The following is a 19575-nucleotide window of genomic DNA, read 5'->3' on the forward strand; positions in this document are numbered from 1 at the left end:
CACAAGGGGTGCAACTCCTCCAGACAGGGCCTTGACAGCTCTCATGGGCCCAAATCCAGGGTGTATTTGCTTGGGAGATTGAAGGGGCGTCAGAGAGAAAAGGAAGAGAATCCAGACTGCAAACCAGCCAGATTGAACTAGCTAAAGCAAACAGCCTCAACAGCAACAAAGTCATTCAAATCCTAGAGCTGTTTCACTTTTGATCACCTGGAGAGCACTTGCCACCGCAGCCTGCCTTTATCCAGCTCATCTATCATGCAACCAGCCAGGAGGAGTTACAGACCCATCAACATCTCTATCGGTGCAGTGGAAAAGCCTTGGTGGGTCGTCTTCCTTCTCATGCTGCATGAGTCTACCAGATCTCACCAGGTTGTAGAGTAAAACACTGCCTTCCACAGCCATACCAAATGTGCCTCAGCCTTCCCCAGACGGTCTGGCACAAGGTGGTCCATGCTCTGGCTTTTCCAAGCCATGCATGAACCAAACCAGATGGTCACTGATACCACATCACGTCCCCTCCCCATGCAAGTCCAGCACTCCCTCCTCTACATGCCCCAGCTTTCCTGCAACTCACACAGCCACATTTCTCCATGGGAGCTGCCTCTCCCCAAATACCAACAATTTTAACACATTGACACACGGCTGGAAGAACAGTGATGCTCCTGTAGAACAGGAGACCTCAGCCCAACAGGGCCCACAACCAACCACCACATCCATTTGGGATGGTTTCTCCAAACATCCTCCCACCCAGACCGCAGCCACGCAAGGCAATCTGGAGCTCCCCACGCCTTGGACCACCTCAGCTGGAAAGAGCACAACAGAAAGCTGAGCAGATGCTAATGGCTAAGATACAAACCGTGACTTGGGGCAGTCACAACACCAACAAGCGGAAGGGCTCACACCGGTGGCATCACTTGTTCCCAGCCAGAGGAACAGGCAGAGCTTTTCTTTATAGGACACAAACAGCTTTTACCATGCACATCACCACCACCAAACCCTACTTTTGCAGATCCCCCAGCAGCAAGCCTACTGATTTTTTGCCCTCCTTGCTGGGCAAGTGTGAAGACCCCATCCTCACTCCCCAGCCGCGCTGTAGGGAGGATCACATCAATAAAGCCTCATGCATGCAGCAAGACATGAGCCTCCCTGCTGCCCGCAATCAACTTCGTTTGTTTATTTTTATTTGAGCAAAACTACAGCTAGGCTGGGCTGGGGGGGGCTGGGAGGGGGACAAACCCCTGGAAAGCCAGGCTGCACGTTGGTCTCCAAAGGGACTGAAACTGGGGATGGGAGGAGGGGCCAGCTCTCCTTTCCAAAGAGCTTTCAATAGGAAACAGATGTTGAGGGCCTAAGCACCAAAAGCAGGGTCTGCAGCGGGCTTCCCTGGCTCCATGCTCCCAACAGAACCCATTTTAATTAAAATATTTCAGTTCAAGCACGAGGCGAGGGGTAGGGGGAGCGGAGAAAGGTCCGGGCGTGATGTGCCTGTTATCTCTGCGCAGGCAGCAGGGTTTGTGGCAGGGCTGGAGGAGGTGCTGGGGTGCATAGGGTTGGGCTGGAGACCCCATCCCGTACCCCCAGCCCATGCTCCCTCCCTCCAGCAGGGCTCAACATAAATTCTGCTGACCTTGAGTGAAAAATTGCCTCGTTTCGGTACCGAAAAAAATAACATTACATCATGTGGGCTGTGTCAGGTTCTATCAATGCCCCCTTCCCGCCCACCCCCAAAGCGAGGGGGATGTAACCCAACACTATGAAAACACCAGCCTGGAGAAGAAAGGGGGCCTTTGTCATGGACCGTCAGCTCCCCGCTCCTGCCTGAGGTGAAGAAAGATCTCCAAAAACGTTAAGGCTGGGAGGTACAGACTCCAGATGCGCGCCCCCCCCCCCCAGCCCCTTTGCTTCCCCATCCCCACCTTTGAAACCCCTGCTTCTCCCTTACTTAAAAATTTCTGCCATTACTAGGATCCAGAGCTCCTTCCTCCCTCAGATCCCTTGGCAAAGGTCAGCCCTGTGGAAAAAGACAGGGTGCGAGGAAGCCTGAAAGCCCTGCCATAGGATCACTAAAGCCTGACCTTAAGCCTGGATGAGCCAACAATATCCTCCAGGTGAGGATCCATCCCAGCTTTCTTCCCAAGGGCACTCGACTCCCTCACAGGAGGGGATACGGAGCAGAGGATACAAGGACACCCACACCCAGCTCCAGAACGGAGAAACAGGGGAAGGCCAGGACCCAAACAGCAAGGAGGGGAGCTGGTGTGGGCTCTGCCAAGCCATGGCCACCCAAGCGAGCCTGTGCACCCTGCCAGAGCAGGGGCAGAGAGGCTGCCCATCCCACGGGGACAGGCACGAGCTGACAGGGAGAGGGAAGGAAATCAGGGCCCGCAGGATCTGATAACCAGCATCAGCAATGCACCACATTAGGATCCTCGAGGCTATGAGTACAGTGGGGCCAGGCGCAGGCTGTGGAGCTCTCCTGCGGCTGCTCAGGGAGCGTTGTGCTGAGCGGATGGGAGGCAGGCTGTGCCACTCGCCCCACGGCCAGGGAACAGGCCCTAACTGGGAGAGAGGAGCTGCACGAGCCTGAGGCCCCACAGGCTCCTGCGCTGAGTATGCAAGTGGGAATAAAGAGCGTGCAAATGGAGTGAGCCCCCCTGGACCATGCACAGTGCAGGGCAGGGCTGTGGGTTGCTTTCCACCTCCTTGCTGGGATCACGCTTTCCTCTGCTGCAAGATGGGGGAACAGGGGCATGCACCCCAGCAAAGCATGCCTTGCTTAAACTGTGCTCGCCAGCAGCACCCCGGCTTACTGAGAAAACCCATGGCAGAGGGAAAAGTAGCTGCCACTGCCTGCGGGCAGCACAGCACCAGGCCATGCGCAGGTCGAGGGGAGAGGGAGGAGAACACCCAGCTTGCCCCAGGCCCTAGGCTCTCAAATGTATTTTCTCATTAATGTGTAATACGGTTTTATTGTCTCAAACAATGTCTGTTTTCGATCAGTTCCTTTATCCCAGACACTGCCGCGCAGAGAGACCATGGAGGCCAGATGGCTTGTGTTGCAGGAGTCTTCCCGCTCTTCCCCGCCCGCCCCCTAATTCCTTACAAATTCCTGGAATGCCTGCGCCCCCGAAAACCAGCCCACGGCAGAGGCAGGCATCGGCCTCTGGAGCAGGGGCTGGGGGCCCTCCCCAGCCTCCCCTCCTCGTGGCCAGCAGCTCACACAGGGCAGGTCCCCAGCAGCAAGCAGTGGCTCCTGGCTGTCGTCTCCTCCACAGGGCCACCGGCAAGCAGTTTTGCACCACCCGAAACCGGAGATCCGTGGGTCCCCTCCTCCTTTGCCTGCGGCAGGGAGGTTTCCTCTGCTGAGGGGGGGGATGCACAGACCCCAAAACCCCCCATCCCAGCCCCAAAGGCATGGCCAGCACTGGGACTGCAGGCGGTGGGAAGGACATCTGCCCATAATCCCCACCACGTGCCCAAAGCCACCATGCCCCTGCCACATCACTCACAGCTCCAGCTTTCACCCACGCCTCCCGGCGTTAATCCCTGCCCTGGCAACTGGACGCAGAGGTTCGCTGAGCCCTTCCCAAAATCCAGGGGCCGATCCGAGCCTCAGCAGAATCAAAGGGAAGGCTCCCGCTGACTTCAAGCAGCCTGCCTCCCCCCCGCGCCAGCTACCCAGACAAGCAGCTTGGCTGGCAGTTCCAGCCCACCCTGAAACACATCCCAAAGGTCCAGCAAGGCTCATGCTCCTCCTGCAATCCTCCCAGCACCCTTGCAAGCGCCTTCCTTGGAGGAGGAGGGAGCCCACCAGCCCCAGGAAGGAGCCTGGCTGAGCACAACCCTGTAGCAGGGGGGAAAAATAAGGGATGCCAAAAGCGATCGTTCAGCCTGGAAGAAGGCCAGGAGACTAGTGTTCACACCCTTAAACTTGGGAAAAGCCCCATGTGAGCACCGATAATCCCATCTGGGAAAAACCTGAGTCTGGTGGAGAAGACAGCACCTTCTCCAAGGCAATCAAGCACCGCATAGCATGGCCAGGCCGTGGGTCATCCCAAACCAGGCACCAGCTGCAGGGTCCCATGGTCTCTCTGATCCTGCAGACCTTGTCCTGTCTCCCAGGAGCTCTGTATGAGCCCCGTATTCCCCCTGTTCCCGCTCTGCGGCAGCCACTGCCCAGGAAAAGTCTCTACTAAAGAAGGACCGGAGGGGATGCCCAACGTGCAGCACCATGGGGCCGGCAGCCACTCTCCAGGGTTTGGCTGCCAAAATGCCGAGCGGGCTCCTCTGAGACCTGTCGAGCAGATGGGTATCTGCTCCCAATTCGACTGAATTTTCATGAGGATGACACAAGACAGCCCCACTGCCAAGTTTCTACAGCTCTTCCAGAGAGGAGGTACCAGAACCCAAGAGGCACCTCCAAAATCTCACTCACACACACAGTGTGGAGGATGCCTTCTTTTTTCTCCATTGCTTCTTTTTCCTGAGCCATTCGGCCGGTTTTAGCAAGCCCTACACCAAACCTGCCTCCACCCGGAGAAATGCCAGGGCACACAGTTAAAGTGCTGCCAACTTTTGAGCAATGGGGAAAAAAAAATAAGGGGGTGGGAGGTTTATAGAGGGAACATTTATACCTGTAGGATCACACTGTCTTCTCCAACACCCTTCCTACACCTTGCCCATGAGCACTGAGATGGAAGAAGCTGTTCTTGCCATGTCATGGTTGGATGCTCAAGAAGCAAAGCAGCAGAAACTGAAGGGGTCTGAGATGTTTGGTTTCCAACCAAGAAGCCCACGTGCAGAAGAAAAGCTGCTACATGCCAGAACTGAGGGGGGCCAGGGAGTCCTCAGACCCCAGGCCTGAAATAGCCAGGAAGCGGGACAAGTAGGGGGTATGCCCTTGGTACAGTGGAGCAAGAGGGCTGGAAATAAGTGATGGGGGGGGGGGGGGGCATGCAAGCATTTTGGTGATTTTGCACTCCGTAGCAGAGAAAATATCACCTGCCACCTTTTGGGATTCCCAGCGCTCAACTTTGGCTCCATCCAGCAAGAAAAAACACAGCAGGAAAGAGAGAGCGAGCTGAAACCTGATCCTCTGAAAGGCCGGACTTGGTGTCTGGCTTTTCTTACCGGCTCGGCCGACCTGTACGTGCCAGCCTGGGAAGGCGTAATGGTTCCACCGACAGAACTTCATTAACTTTTTATACACTCGGCCGCTAATTTATAATCATTAGCAGACAAACAGCCAACAATTACACAAGCAGCACGTTAAGAAGAGAGGGAGAGAGCTTGAAGGAGCTCATGGTCTGGAGGGAGCGGGGATGGTGCGTCCCCCATCCCGGTGCTGGCATGTGACAGGGGTGACCTCTCCCAAGATTTACTGGCATGCCGCTTCATCAGCTGTAATCAAGGCATGGGGCAGCAGAAAGGCAAAAGGCGCAGGTGAGTGCGGGGAGGGGAGAAATCTCACAAGCTCTCTTGTTTTCAACACAAAAAATAAAAAAGAGTGACGGGAAGAGGAAGAGCACGCATATTCCATGTTTCCAACTCCTGGGGCAGGCAAGGCCCCTGCTTGCAGAAGAATGGGAAACTGTACACAGAAACAGCACAAAATTCATCCTGATTTAATGAAGTCTTCAGACATAGGTCACGTAACTCCAGTGCCGTTCCACGCACCAGCTCTTCTTCTGCTGGAGGCAGCTCTGTGCTGGAGGTAGGAGATAGTGTTGCAATGCACAGCCCTGGCACCCTGGGTGAGCAACGCCTGCAAATACCCAAATCCTGAGGATGCATCTACCTTGAGGATGGAGAAGTGAAAATGGGGGAAGGTTTCAAACACCTCTGAGATCAGCAGTGTCTGTTCCCCAGAAGAAATCTCAAAACTAACTCCACTAGCACTCCTCTCCTGCCCAGTATCCCACCCAGTCCCTGCCAGTAAAGGCATGTGACTCACGTCACCCAGCCAGACCCTTGCTGCACAACACGAGACCTCAGGCAGAGGACGACAGGCAGGCTCCCTTCTCTGCAACAACCCGAGCTGCTTTAATCGATCAAAGAGCCATAAGATCCGCAGATACAGATGTCCCCACCAGACAGGCAGGCCAGCAAGGAAGCAGAGTGACCTGACCAGCATCACTCAACAATGCGTCGTGCCCAGAAACCAAACCTACACCTCTTTTGGCTCCCGCGCAAGGGCTGAGCCTGCTATCCCACCCCACACCAGGCAGGCCAGCCAGTCCTTTTCTGAGATGTAAGCTTCCTGCTAAACAGGTCTAATGAACACCACGTGCACCTTGCAAAGCCTCTGCTCAGGCATCTCCGAGCAGCCAGCGCAGCTTAGCAAAGCACCCACTGCCTCTGATCACAAGAGAGGAAAACTCCTTTCCAAAACTCCATGCAGCAGGGGGGGAAAGAGCAGCACCCGACTTTGCAAAGCCGAGCAGCACCCCTTGAGAAAGGCAAATGAATGGGGGGCTGGCCGCAACCCAACCAGCTCCCCTCCAAAGCAGGAGGGGGAGGATGCAGCAAGCAACGCAGCCTGCATGTAGGACCCGCCATGCCTTGCAAGCCACAGCTTGCCAAGCATGCAGAGGGCAGGTAGGCAGAGCCCCGCGCTCCGAGCGCACAATCCCAGGCATGCTCGCAGCTGGAAAAAGCCGTCGCAGCCCTCCAGCTCCACCCGCTCCCCGCGGCAGAGGCGTGTGGAAAGGCTCACAAGCTGCTTTTGCTCACAGCAGGGCCTTTCCCCTTCCACCCTTGCACTTGCAAAAATAAAAGTGCAGGTCTAACACACGCTGACTCTCATCTCATCAAGAGACCAAACTGTTCAGGCCAGAAGGATGAGGACTAACCCCAAATTTCTTGTGTGATAAGCTCCCTTCCCTCTACAGCAGCTTAATAAGCATCCAGCATCCATGTAGAAAAAAAAAATTAAAACTCTCTCCACCCTAGAACTGCAGCTCTCAGGGCAGTTCAGGGGATCAAGCAGTAAAGCTAATTTAGATGCAAATTCAGACCACTCATCCTGCCTGGGATAGACCCACAACTCCACCCACCTGGATACAGCTGCAAGATCATGGTGCCCACCTACGCTGGGGCAAGCTTTTAAGAAAGCCTCTACCTGATCTGCTAAAAATACAGAGCATGTTGTTTAAATTATTTTCCTGTGGCTGTTCAATATCCATAGTGCCATGAAACCCTTAGTCCACGCATCTAAGAAAACCAGGGGTGATAAGCCATCATGCAGTCCATATGGGGTAACAACCACAGATCGAATGGTGGGATACACAGAGAGAGGAGGCGCAGAGGTTGTTCCTGCAAACTTCACTTTGGCGTTTCTGCCTTTCATTAACTTTTAAACAGAATTGCCCAAATACCTGTTCTTTCAGGATTTTTTTTTTTTAAAAGCATCACTTGAGAGCTGGATTTGTCATTAAGGTATTTGTAATGTAAAACTGAAGGCAAATTTCAGAGAAATATTTTTAATAAAAAAGGCAAAGGCTTAATTTCAAAAATGTAAATACAAGACGTTTCCATCTTTTTTTATGCTTCCCAAAAGCAAAGCAAGAGAGTCTTCTTTACTGAAACATGTTGGGAAATTGAGCTGCACAAATTTGTACAACATTTCTGTCAACCCAAATAAACATTATTATTTCTTTTCCTCCTCGAGACCTTTTAATTTGGGGGGGAGACCTCATTTTGCCTAAAGACACGAAAAAGATGCCAATGCCTCTCAAGCCCATGAACAACAACTGGTCTGTACCCCATCCCGCAGGGATGCGGTGTGGCATCCACAATAGACAAGAGGGAGGAGAGAGCGTCTCCCACCGGACCCAGGTCAACATCCAGTCCAGGGGCTCTGCAGCAGCGGTACAGGCACGACGCAGGCACCAAACCTTGTGCGGGAATTAAGTATTGCCCTTATGAGTCCTCTGCCCCCCCTGCTGCCTTGCCCACACCACCCAGGTCACAAAAAAGCAGATGGAGGACAGGAAGACCTCACAATGGGGTGGCATCAGGCTGGTAGGAAGTGCCAGCATCTGGGAACCCTTGCCACAGAGGGAATTAAAAGCAGCTGGGCTCCAAAGGGGAGGAGGGAAGAGTTACTACAGCCACCTACTAAGTCCAGGTGGGCTCACAAGCAACAGACCCCAATGTTTTTTGGGAGAAATGCAGAGATATCTGGGCTCATCCAGCCCTAGGAATGCCTGCACAGGGTGGGAGATGAGCGCAGGGACCGCCAGTGCTCATGGAGCAGGACCCTCACCACCCCAAGCGAGGAGGGGACAGCCTTTTAAAGTAAAGACATGGTGAGCTGGACAAAGGGAGCCTGGCAGCATCCTTTGCATCGCTAAAGCATCAGCGGCATCATGTTGTGCCTGGGGGGCTCTTCTGGAGGGGCCTTCGCACAGAGCCAGGGCTGTTCCCCTCCCCACCCATTTGGGAACATTCCTCTCTGGCTTTCAGCGCTCCATTATCCAAAGACTCCTGCAAACGAGGCAAGACCAGCAGCGGCACGACTTGACACCTCACCGCAAAGGGGCCGCCTCATCAACCTCCGGCTTCCCAGTGAGCTGCAGGAAGAGGAAAGGAAGGGGGGGCTGGCAGAGAGCACCCCTCTGCCATAGCCAGCCCCACACAAACCTCATCCAAAGCCTTCCCCAGGGAGAGGGGCTACACAGCCAGCACCCCTGTGTGCAACCCCCCCTTCCCCACCGCCCTGTTCCCCTTTCCCTCCCCCTGAACTTGCTCTCGGCCCCGTCTTCCCGAACAATCTCGCTGCGGGCTGCTTTTGTAAGCCTCCAGCCCCAAAAGAAAAATGATGGGTTTGAACTCTTAACCCCGCCCCAGAAAAAGGCTGGAATTAAAAGGGGTTTATGACTAAGTATGCAGATGGGAATACTGTAATAACAACAGGCAAAATGTTTGCCCAGCAGTTCTGGGCTGGTTTCGGAGGGAGGGAGGGAGGGAGAGTGGGGACGGGGCGGCTTCTGGCCGGAGGATGACGGCACAGAGAAAGAATTTGGCGGCTGGGAGGGAAGGGAGGTTGCTGATAAATGCTGGGGCAGAGGCGGGGAGGGGGGCTGGGACCCGAACGCCGCACCGCATCGCTGGCACTTCAGGGAGGCTGGCTGCGGCGCTGCGGGTTTCTGGCTGGCTGACAAAGGCACCGCCACAGAGGAGGCAAGCAGGGGTAGGGGGAGAAGGCAGGAGAGCTCGACTCCGGGGCTGGCTTGGCAGTGATCACGCGTCTTGTGGGACACTGTCGCACTCGACGAGGCTGGGACGCACAATAGGTAACATATCAAGGCAGATAGCAATGCTTCCCCACACCCCAAATCCCTTCTGATGGAGGGGACCCATGCACACAGACTCCTGCCAAGGGGGGAGCCCACAACCGCAAACAAGTGGCTAATTTGTACTAGCCCTGGGACTCCAGCTCTGCTGAAAAGGTGGTAAAACGTCAAGTGCCGAAGTGACCTAGGGGGGCATTTTCAGGACAACACCTTCCCCTTTTAGCAAGAGGCTGCACCAAGGCCCTGCAAGTGGGAGGCTCAGGCTAGGGGAGACCCAAACCTCAGCCACCATCCCAGAGGAGAGCACCTCACTGCTGGCCTGACCCTTCCGCAAGAGGGGAGAGCGCTGCTTCTCCGGCCCCCAGTCCTGCACCTGAGGGCACCCAGGACTCCCCACTCTGTGGGTGACCAGCCAGGTGAGGCACCCCGGCAGCTCCCTGTCACACAACAAGGAGCCACCCTGACACTGCTCAGCAGAGCGCCAAAATACCTCCCTGCCACTGTACAAAGCCAGGCTGTCCATGGGCACCCAGTCTGTAGGAGAGGTTTGCCCATAGCTCACTGGGGATGCGAGTCCCCAGTCATACCAAACCAGCACCTTCCGGTTCTCTTGAGCTCTCCACGAGGTACCTGCAAACTTAATACAAGATTGCAAACTGCTTGCACAACATCACACACAGCTTGGCAGCCGCAGGCCAAAAAGCCACCAAACACCCAAATCTTGCAAGTCACCGTGACCCACGGGAGAAAAATTAATGTGTGGCACATGGAAACAAGCCACAAAAACACAGACCTCCCAAAGCACCCAGAGGAGCCACAATATGGAAATATTTCTGAGCAATGCTCTTGCCACAAGCACAGGGACCTTCCCCCCGCACTTGCTGGGTGCAGCCCAGCCTGATGCAACAGCAGCCCTTTGCCAAACCAAGCACCTCGAAGGGGTAGGAGGTTCGGATGGGAACATGCCCCAGCCGCTTCCCCGCAGTCATGAGGAGGTAAAGCCGCGTGCAAAAAATTCACGGCATGACTGGCAAGCCAGGAATTCCAGGAGACTTCCCAGCTTGCAACACGGGGGATTTCCAAGCGTGTCTCACACCCACCTTTGCTCAATAGGTACCTCAGAGTTTGCAGCATCAGCGTATGGAGTTTTGACATGACTCTGGTCACCTCCTGCTGACCCACTGCATTTACCAGAGATAGGGAGTACTGGAAGGAGCCTGTGGATAGTAAAAGGTCTTTCTCATCACCACAGTCCTCCTCCAGGTCCGACCTGTTGCATTTATGAACAGAAACACAGCAGCCCTACAGCAACCAGGCAAAAGGCGAGTGGACCCCCCCAAAGTACCTCCTACAGCACCCAGTACTGCTGCTACCAGCAACACAGCACAGGGAAATAACAAAGCCACCAAGCTTGGTCCTCTTAAGGAGCAAGGAGATCTTTATTTTGCCTCTCAAACAGAGCAAATGTCTCTGTAAAGACATTTAGAGACCGTCTGTGGGGTCAGGAAAGATGGTCGCTAGCAAAGGGAGCCTGCATTGCAAAGGGTGACAGAGGAGACCCAGGCTCTGGTCCCTTCCAGCACCTCACACTGCAGCAGCCTGCGGCGGACACAAGCTGCACAAATGCACAGCTCCCTTCACGGCCATTGCTCTGCGATGGCATGGTGGTGAGCACCGACACGCCAGGAAGCACTCAGATCAGGTAATGGAGGGTGTAGGAGACTTGCAAGATGATTCCTGTGAGTCAGACAAGCTGGCCAGGGCCCAGATAGCAAGCTCTGCAAAATCAGCAAACAAAAGAGGGCAAAACCTGGACCTCCCCAGCCCCTTCCTGCTGCCTCTGAGATGACCCCTGCAAGCGGCCCCGGCAGCCAGCAGCAGACTTGATGAGGGCAGCCAGAGCCATGTGCAATGCTGCAGCCAGGGCTGGGCATGGAGACTCAACCTGCCATGCCTTGGAGTGAGCTGGTCGCCCCAGCTCCCTGCTCAGTCCTGGGACTTGCTGAGCAATTTTGTTTCTCCTCTGCCAACAGAGGAGACAACATTGCTCTTGCTCGTTTAAGCCATGAGTAGTCTCTCTGCACATGCAAACTGAACCCAAGAGATTGTCCTCTCACCCACAGCTTCCAGGGCACTTCCCAGGACTTAAGGACCAAGTGTAAACGCTCCTTTGCAAGTCCTTTTCGGACAGCAGTGTTTCCCCTCCCTGCCCAATCACATACCCATGCCTCAACAGCCATGCACGGAGCTGGTCTACACAAGGGATATTCCCATCTCCCTGCCAACAGGGTGGCCCCGAGCAGGCGAAGCCCCCAGCCCTGAAGGCTGTGAAGCACCACATCCCTGGAGCTTGCTCCAGAGGCTTTAACAGATAACATGTTATGGGAGGCTGCAGCCACTTGTCTGCACCAGGAAGATCCCCTTAGGAGACCACGGGTAAGATCCTTGCTTTCCAGAGACAGACGTGAGGCATTCAGTCATGAGAAGATCCAGGACTGAAGCAGAGCCCTGGCCCAGCACGTCTCTGCAGGATCACACCACCTCTTGAGGAGAAACCCCGAGCAAAGGGTCACCATACATTTCGTGGAGACCTCCTCTCCCTCGAGGCTTGAGATCCTTACCCTCCAACCTCTGCGAAACTTGGTGTTACAGCCAATGTGGCTTCCTTCTATAAAAGCCTCCACAAAATCTCTGCCATGAGGTACTGCCATCCTTTCCTCATCTGGGACTTCCAGACGTTCCAGTTGTCATTACTTTTCATTAAAAAAAGGAAAGAAGGTGAATGGTGGGGAGAACATCTGGAAGAGGTTTAAGTACCCATCAGGAGTCATCCCAATTCTGACAGCTGAATGAGTTAGACAACTGCTAACAAACAAACAGGCTAAATTGCTCCTTTCCCTTCCCGACAGGCTGAACCAAGCCCCCCAAGCACCCTGAATGCCAGCTTGGGAAATGGTCCCTTCCCAGCTTTCGATAGTAGCAAGAAGTCCAACCCAGGCAGCCTCCGTGGTGTACCACCCACTGCCAGAGAGGAGCCCTGAAGCCAGGTGAGATGGAAGACCAAGCCAGGGCAATGCAGCCTTTAGAAATGGATGGGGACCAGGACCGTGCACCCCTTCTTCCCTATGGCAAAGCCTCCTGTTCCAGCAGAGAGGCAATGCAGGCAGACCAGCAGTCTCCACCCCTCTGATCCATAACGGCCCGTAGCCCCTTCCTTCCCCTCCTCCCGACAGGAGGCACACCCAGTGCTAAACACTGAGGCTAACTCCATCCGGTCCTTCTTCCCTATGTCTATTGTCGCTAAAAATTTATCCAGCTTCTGCCAAAAAAAAAAAAAAAAAAAAAAAAAGCTGCACCTCCCCTCTGCCCTTCAAAGTAAAAGCAGCTCTGCTCTTTACCCAGGGAGGGGGAGAAAAGTTTAAACATGAGTCCCCCATATAGTCAGCACTGCTCCACTCCTCCTCCTCCGAGGACTTTCACACAGCCCTGTCCCGTCAGCCTGTCTGTGGCATTTGATTCCTGTCTGTCACTAAGTGATGAGGACAAAGGGTGAGGAGTCAGGAAAAGGTCTGAGCTACTTTGTTCATCGTCTGGATACGAACTTTGGATGAACTCCGTGGGGAAAGAGAAAAGCCGCATGGAGCGGGACGCACGGTGCATAGCACTCTCTTTCCTCCGAAAAAAAAAAAAAAAAAAGAAAAAAAAAAGAAAAGGGAGGCTCGAACAAGGGGAAGGGGTGGGAGGGAAAGGGAGAGGAGAGGAGAGCATTCCCCATCCCCATGGCGGCAGGCAGTCTTGAGAGCTCCCTGCTCCGAGGAGACAGAAGGATATTCAAACCGCCTTCCCAGGAGGCATGTTCAATAAAGCAGGATGCCAACGCAGCCTTTTCTCAAACAAATCTGTTAGCGGTGGGCCAGGGGCCAGCCACAAGGGCTTGCTTTTTAAAGCAACCAAATGGGAATTTCCTAATAAAATAAAAATTTAAAAAAAGCCCCACCATGGCACGGTTAAAGGGAAGCTTGCTGGCAGCAACAAAAAGTATCTTACACGCAGACCTCTCTGGAAACACGGGAAGATGAAATACAGCACAAGATGGGGAGCTTTGGGATGCATCCAGGGCCAGGACATCAAAGCACCCGTGTGCTCCCCTGGCACCCACCTGCACGAGCTGGGGGAGACGACTGCCCACAGCATGGTTACATACCGGGGGTGAAGGTTTACAACCACAATTTCTGCTGCGCTGAACAAGGGAGGAGGCTCACACTGCGCTGCAATGGAGGCAATTTCCCTCGTGCCAACCTCAGGGACCTGGGAAAGCCACCACAGGGCACGTGCGGCTCTTTTGCTTTATTCTCCTTTGCAGAGCAAAGCCAAACCAGTTTGCAACTGGAAAGCCCCGTGGCAGTCTTGCAAACGTTAACTAAATCAGCCCCTCCTGGGCAGCAAAGCCACCACAAACTTTCTCCCAAATGGCTCTTGCCAAGCAACTAAGATGCCTGCAGTGGGATCGGACACAGCCTCCATCAAGGATTATCGGCAAAGCCTACACACAAGATGTGCCAAGCCACACAGGAAAATGGTTGCAATTGTACGTGCAATTCTGCAGCGTTCACGAGAAACCTGCAGAGCACTGGAAGCGAAGGGTGCCCCGGACAAACCACCCCACTGCACTGCACCAGCACCACCCACTGAACATGGGAGAGGACCCACAACCCCACAGGCCAGCTGGGAACACAGTTCTGGCTCTGCCAGCTTGAAAGTCTCTGCCTGAGGCACAAGCAGTTGGAAACCCAAGAGTCATGCTGGATGCTGTTCATCACCAGCCCTCCCAGCACATCCCAGCAGAGTGGGTGAACTTACTCTCCAGGATGGGGAATCCTGCGTAAAACAGAGATGAAGTGGGTTACAAAACCCAGGAGAGCACCTGAAAGCAATCCACTAGAACATGCCAGAGGTCACCCCGGATCCCTTGTCTCTCTAGTAGCCACCAGCAAATAGAAAAACAACTCTGTATGAGAAAGCTCTGCCTGGGACATGACCACAACAGCCCTGCACACTGCAGCAGCCCAGCCACAGAAGGCACTGGTGAGACCTCCCCGACTGGGCACACAGCAGCAGGCAAGGCACACATTCCTGTTCAAAGTGGAAGAAACTTCATTCCTTGCGTGGTGTCCAGCACAGGAGACTGAGCTGCAGAGATGGTCACAGGAACTGCTAATCCCAGCTCCAGTCTGGCCTCTCTGCCTGGGAAGATGATTACTTACCACCAGGATTCTTGGAAGTGGAAGGGATCAAGAGCTTGGCTTCATTGACCCACAGCTACGTATGGCCCCACACCTCCCAAGATCCACCTGCTGCACACCAAGACGATGATCAGGGGAAAAAGAAGGAGGAGGAAGCACATTTTAGCAGGGAAACCACCTGGCTGTGGAGGCCGGGAAGGCAGGGTCCTCTCTTGCAGCCACCAGCCACCACCACATCCCAGAGGAGCATACGTTAGGAGGTAACTCAAGCATCTCGGATGCCCAAGACCTCTGACGGAGAAACTTTCATCTCCTCCAAGCATGGCCAGTCCCTGGGGACTGCCTCTAAAGTACACAGCAGAGCATGCCAGGACAAATCAACTCCGCAGAGAAAACCTCAGCCCATTAGGAGGAGTTTGTTCCACCACTCGCTTCAGAAAGTCCAAAAAGCTCCTCTGGCGGTGGGAGGGACCCGTCCCCAGCAGCCCCGCCAAGGCAGCCTGGCTCAAGGCAACAAGCTCCCGACAGGGAGAACCAGACAGGAGAGGGGGAAAAAACTGGACAAGATGTCGGCTGGATTGGCCAGTAATCCCATTCGCAGAAGGTGAGAGCTCAGGGAGGAGATGCTGGTGCTGCTGGATCCAGGGCTGTTTTGAGAACAACAAGTAAGACGAACAGAGGGAAAGAGAGGGGGCTGGGGGAAGAGAAGGTAAAAGAAAACAAATCTGCTTTATTATTGCCTGAAACCCAAGAAGACTGATTAAAGCAAACAGCCCCCCTGCCCCTTCCAAAGGGTTGTCTCGTCTGCTTCCTAAATCTGATTCCCATTTGTCTCTATATGGTTCTCATTTGTTCTTCATTTAGGTCTCCTCCATGCTCCTCACTGAGGCTGAGAGAGGCCTCTGGAGAGTCGCAGGGATGCGCTTTCCCCAGGAGTCCACGAGGGCAATTGCTGACCAGAGTCAGACCCAGCACCAGACCCTGCATAGAGGGAGGAGATGTGGCAAGAAGAAAGCAGCAGGCTGCTGACTATGTGCAACGGGCAAGAGGCTGAGGAGATCCTTGGGAAGAGCTGCCCGAGGGAGGAGAGCATCACTACCCAAGGGTGCTGATGGGAGCCTGGCTGACTCTGGGGTAGCAGACCTGGCATCCCCGAAGGGTGAAGCAAAAGCAATAAAAAAGCAAAAATGACCAGGAAGATGGGATGCGGCATGAGTAGAGACCCACCGGCACAAGCATTTTATTTTCCCTCTTCATCAGCAGACAGCCTTCTGATTAAACAGGAGCCTAAAAATTATCCTAATGGAGCTCCTTTCAAACACAAACCACAGGGACCTCTCCTAATTGTGCAGCTCCTTTCTCAATCGCAGCCTTTGTATGATGAAGCAGGTCCATCCACCACCCTTGCCTGCAGCTGCGTGCCTCAGCACGCAGGACCGGCATGCTCCACCAGCCATGCCCACAGCTCCCAACTGGGTGTTGGGGCTGGAAGCACCGTGCTGTCATGGCCCTCCCGGCACTCGCCTTCTGCCCTGGCCCCTGGCTTGTCAGCCCCCCGAGCACCCAGCCAGCCAGGCACATTGCCTTTGCTGAAGGACATTTCCAAGGCCCAACCAAACACGGCAGAAAAAGGGAAGTAAAAATCTGTCCTTCCACCTGCGTGGACTTTGCCACCTGCCTCTGGAGCACGGAAAGACCAGGGACTTTCCCTACCACCACCTTTTGCTATGTCTTATCTCCTTCCATATTGCTTCTGGGTTTTTCACAGCAAACAATCCCCATTTGGCCTTGGGATAGGCTCCCTAAACCTCCAGCCATGCCATCGCGCTGCTGCGCGTGTCGTCCTACCCCTAAGATCCCACGGGTCAGGACTCCACGGCTTTCTAGATCTCAGTGCAGAAGAGCCATTTCTAAGGAGAAATCCCACCCCAGGCTGCACACCTACTGGACACATGCTGCAAACCTATCTGAGTGGAAATACAGCACCCTTTGCCACAATAAAAACCAACCAAGCACCTGCTGCCCAACTGATCCATCCACTGCAAGTGGAAATGGAGCAGGGTCTGAGCTCTCCATGGCCAGGGCCAACCCCGCATCCACCCAGCATCAGAGCAGGGTCCAGATGGCTGCACAGGTACCATCACGCTACATAACATCATTTTCCCCCTGCTGCTTGCTGCCTAGGTAGAGGACACAGTACCCATCAGCTGCTCTCCCTGCTCCCTCCTGCCCGTAAGGAAAGCAGAGACCCCTGACCTTCTCCGCCACATCCCCCCAGCCCCTCTGCAGCTTAAGCAGCCCAGGTGCGCAAATGTTACCCAATGCCCTTGCCAGGCAGAAAGTAAATTCCACTGAACAGGGGAAATGCCAGCCGCGGTCAGACCCCAGGATGTGCAAATAGCAGCCAGGGACCTTCGGGAGAGGAACAGCCTGGGCCCAGGCGCTCCTACCGATAATCCTTTTCGGGACGCCCCCTCCAGAAGCTCCTGTAGCAAAGAAAGGATGCTAATTTGACTATTTGAGGGAGTGGGGGAAAAAAAAAAAAAAAAAAATTAAACGTTTGTTATTGCGCTAAATGACCTTTTCAGCCACTTGGGGACAGAATTGCACCGGGGCTTTGGAGCGAGCTACAGCGGGCACTGCTCGCTCCCTGCTCCCATGCTCAATGCTTTGTGCCTCCGGATGCACGGATGCATTTAAGGGGTCCGTACCCCCCCAGTCACATCTGTTCACCCAGCAACGGAGCCGAGAAACACCCTCTTTGGAAAAATCTGTATGAAGTAGGGAGGAAAAAGCAGTCTGCTAAGAGCTTGCTGAGCAAAGCGCTTCAGACGGCTTCATTTCACATCACCGAAAGCGTAAATCGGGAATTGCTCCTCGGGTTTTTCTCCATTAGCAAAAGTATATTGCAGCTCCCCTTCCCACCACCAATACCGATTGACACTTCACATCTGCTGACCAGATCTAACAGCCAGGATTTTCCAGGGGAATAATACATTTGCCGAAAACACCATTCCTGCCACCTGCTCCCCCCAGACACACAACTGCACCAGAAGCAGGGCCGCGGCAGGCTCCTTGCCCTCAGCAGGCACATGCACAGCACAACGCAGCAGCCAGAAGCTTCACAAATTCATATCAGAAATAAATAGGTGACCCCTTGCAAAGCAAGGGTCATAAACCCTTCAAAACACCACCTCCATCAGGGTGGTGGAACATGTCCCACCGCCTGCAACTTTCCTGCACAAGACCAAACGCCCCTCTGGAAAGCACAAGCTTCACACAAAACATACCAGGGAGGCTGTGTCCTGTGCTGTGAAGTCAGGATTGACAGCTGCAACTCCTTCCAACTCATTTCTTTTACCCTGTGAACCATGCCTTTTGTCTAGAGATTTGCAATAATTATTTTATTGCAAATTAATCATATTCTTGCAAATGATTGCAATAATATTATTGCAATAATAATTTTGCATATAAACATCCTCCTCCCAAACAAAAAAGACTAAGTTAAAATACTTGCAACCTTTTAAAATTAGAGACTTAAGAGTTAAAAGCCAAATTCAAAGCCTAAAGCCAGAGACCGATCCATCCAGAGGCTCCAGGTATTGTATCATTCTTAATGTTTCACCAGAGAATCACTGCACAAGGAAAAAAACGATGTGTGTAAACAAGCAAATGTACACCCACCAGCAGCTTGGGTTTTGAAACATTAATGTCGAAATTAGAAAGACACATTTTGGAGAGATATGGGCAGATTCACTTTCATTTTGGCTCCAGCCTTGTAAATATCAAATGTCAAAGGAAACAGTCACACTGAATTAAGAGAGAAAAACCCCTGTGCTGTGGAGGCATGTCCAGGATTGGGACCGCTGGAGCTGGGAAAAGAGCAGCGACCAGCAACAAACACTTCACAACTGAAAGGGTACTTTTGCCGGTTAACCTGCCACTGCTAATTCTGCTAATCAACATCACTCTGGAATTTGAAAATGTTATCCAACCAGGAGAGAAACTTGATTTTCCTCTTCTGATAACGAGGACAGGCAGGCCAGCCAGGCTGGGCCAAACATGGCACTACAAAATGCTGCTTGTGAAACCAAAAATGGGACGTGGAAATGATGAACTGAGTTTCTAGGCTTGTACTCAGGCGAGAAACAAAAATCCAGCCACAAGCATTTAGACAGGCTGATCCCACTTGCAAAGGCAGCTCTGCTCGTTTTTCACCAAGGCTGAAGTAAAATGGCAAAGTTATCATTTTAGATTAGAGGGGCTCCTCACAGCATTGGCTGTTCCAAGGGGTTTCAATTTATCAGGATATTTTAAAAAAAAAAGAAAAAAAAAAAAAGGGTGGTAGGAAACAGCCCGTCAGCTTAGGGCAAGCAAAAAAGCTATTTTGGGTAAGGCTTCTCCTATAAATAAAAGGCTGGGCAGGGAGAGGACGATGAGAACGTGCTGCTCGCTCAAGGTGTCAGAGGGGATTTCTATTATCTGCGCTGGTAACCTCCCCAAAACACCAAGAAGCAGCAACAGCACACCGCTCCTCGTCCCCCAACAGCCTGTTGTCCTGATGCCTTGCCTTTGCCATCAGGAAAAGAAGCCAGTAAAGGTGGCTTTCTGTTCTGGCTTAAAAAAAATAAAGTATACGGGGACAGGGCTCACAAACACAAGGCAAAGAGATTTAATTCTTCAGTGCTTTTTTTTTTTTTTTTTTTTTTTTTTTAAATCAACATAGTTGCAAACCAATAATTCCAGCCCAACCAATCCCCCAGCACCGGGAGAAAGCATCACCCGAGTTCCTCCCCATCCCCGCCACTGGCCTGACAACACCACGTTTTAACATATTCAGCCTGCAGCCTCCTCAGGCCACAGCATTCTGTAATTTATCCCTATACCGCCCGCCACCTTGTATTATTTAAGTCACTGGGAGACGCAACACCTCTGAGACAGTTTTCAGCAGAAGCTGCCGACCACCCAGCCTGCAAAACCATCATTTTTGGTTTCAAACAGGGTTCCAGCAGATGTTCCCCAAAGGTGACATGGCA

General features: G+C 53.3%; 1 protein-coding gene across 5 annotated transcripts in view; it reads right to left on the reverse strand.

Annotated features, from left to right (window-relative positions):
• The window catches only part of PBX1 (PBX homeobox 1), a 134693-nt gene that overhangs the window by 104197 nt on the left and 10921 nt on the right, over positions 1–19575 (reverse strand). For 3 of the 5 annotated variants that reach the window (XM_052802505.1, XM_052802502.1, XM_052802501.1), the window contains exon 3: positions 10397–10513. The exons of the other annotated variants lie outside the window; for them this stretch is intronic. In XM_052802505.1, coding sequence (XP_052658465.1) covers positions 10397–10513 — 117 coding nt within the window. The remainder of the gene's footprint in view (positions 1–10396; positions 10514–19575) is intronic. 5 annotated transcript variants of the gene reach the window in all.

This window comes from Harpia harpyja, chromosome 11 (genome assembly GCF_026419915.1).
Source record: "Harpia harpyja isolate bHarHar1 chromosome 11, bHarHar1 primary haplotype, whole genome shotgun sequence".
Taxonomy (NCBI): Eukaryota; Metazoa; Chordata; class Aves; order Accipitriformes; family Accipitridae; genus Harpia; species Harpia harpyja.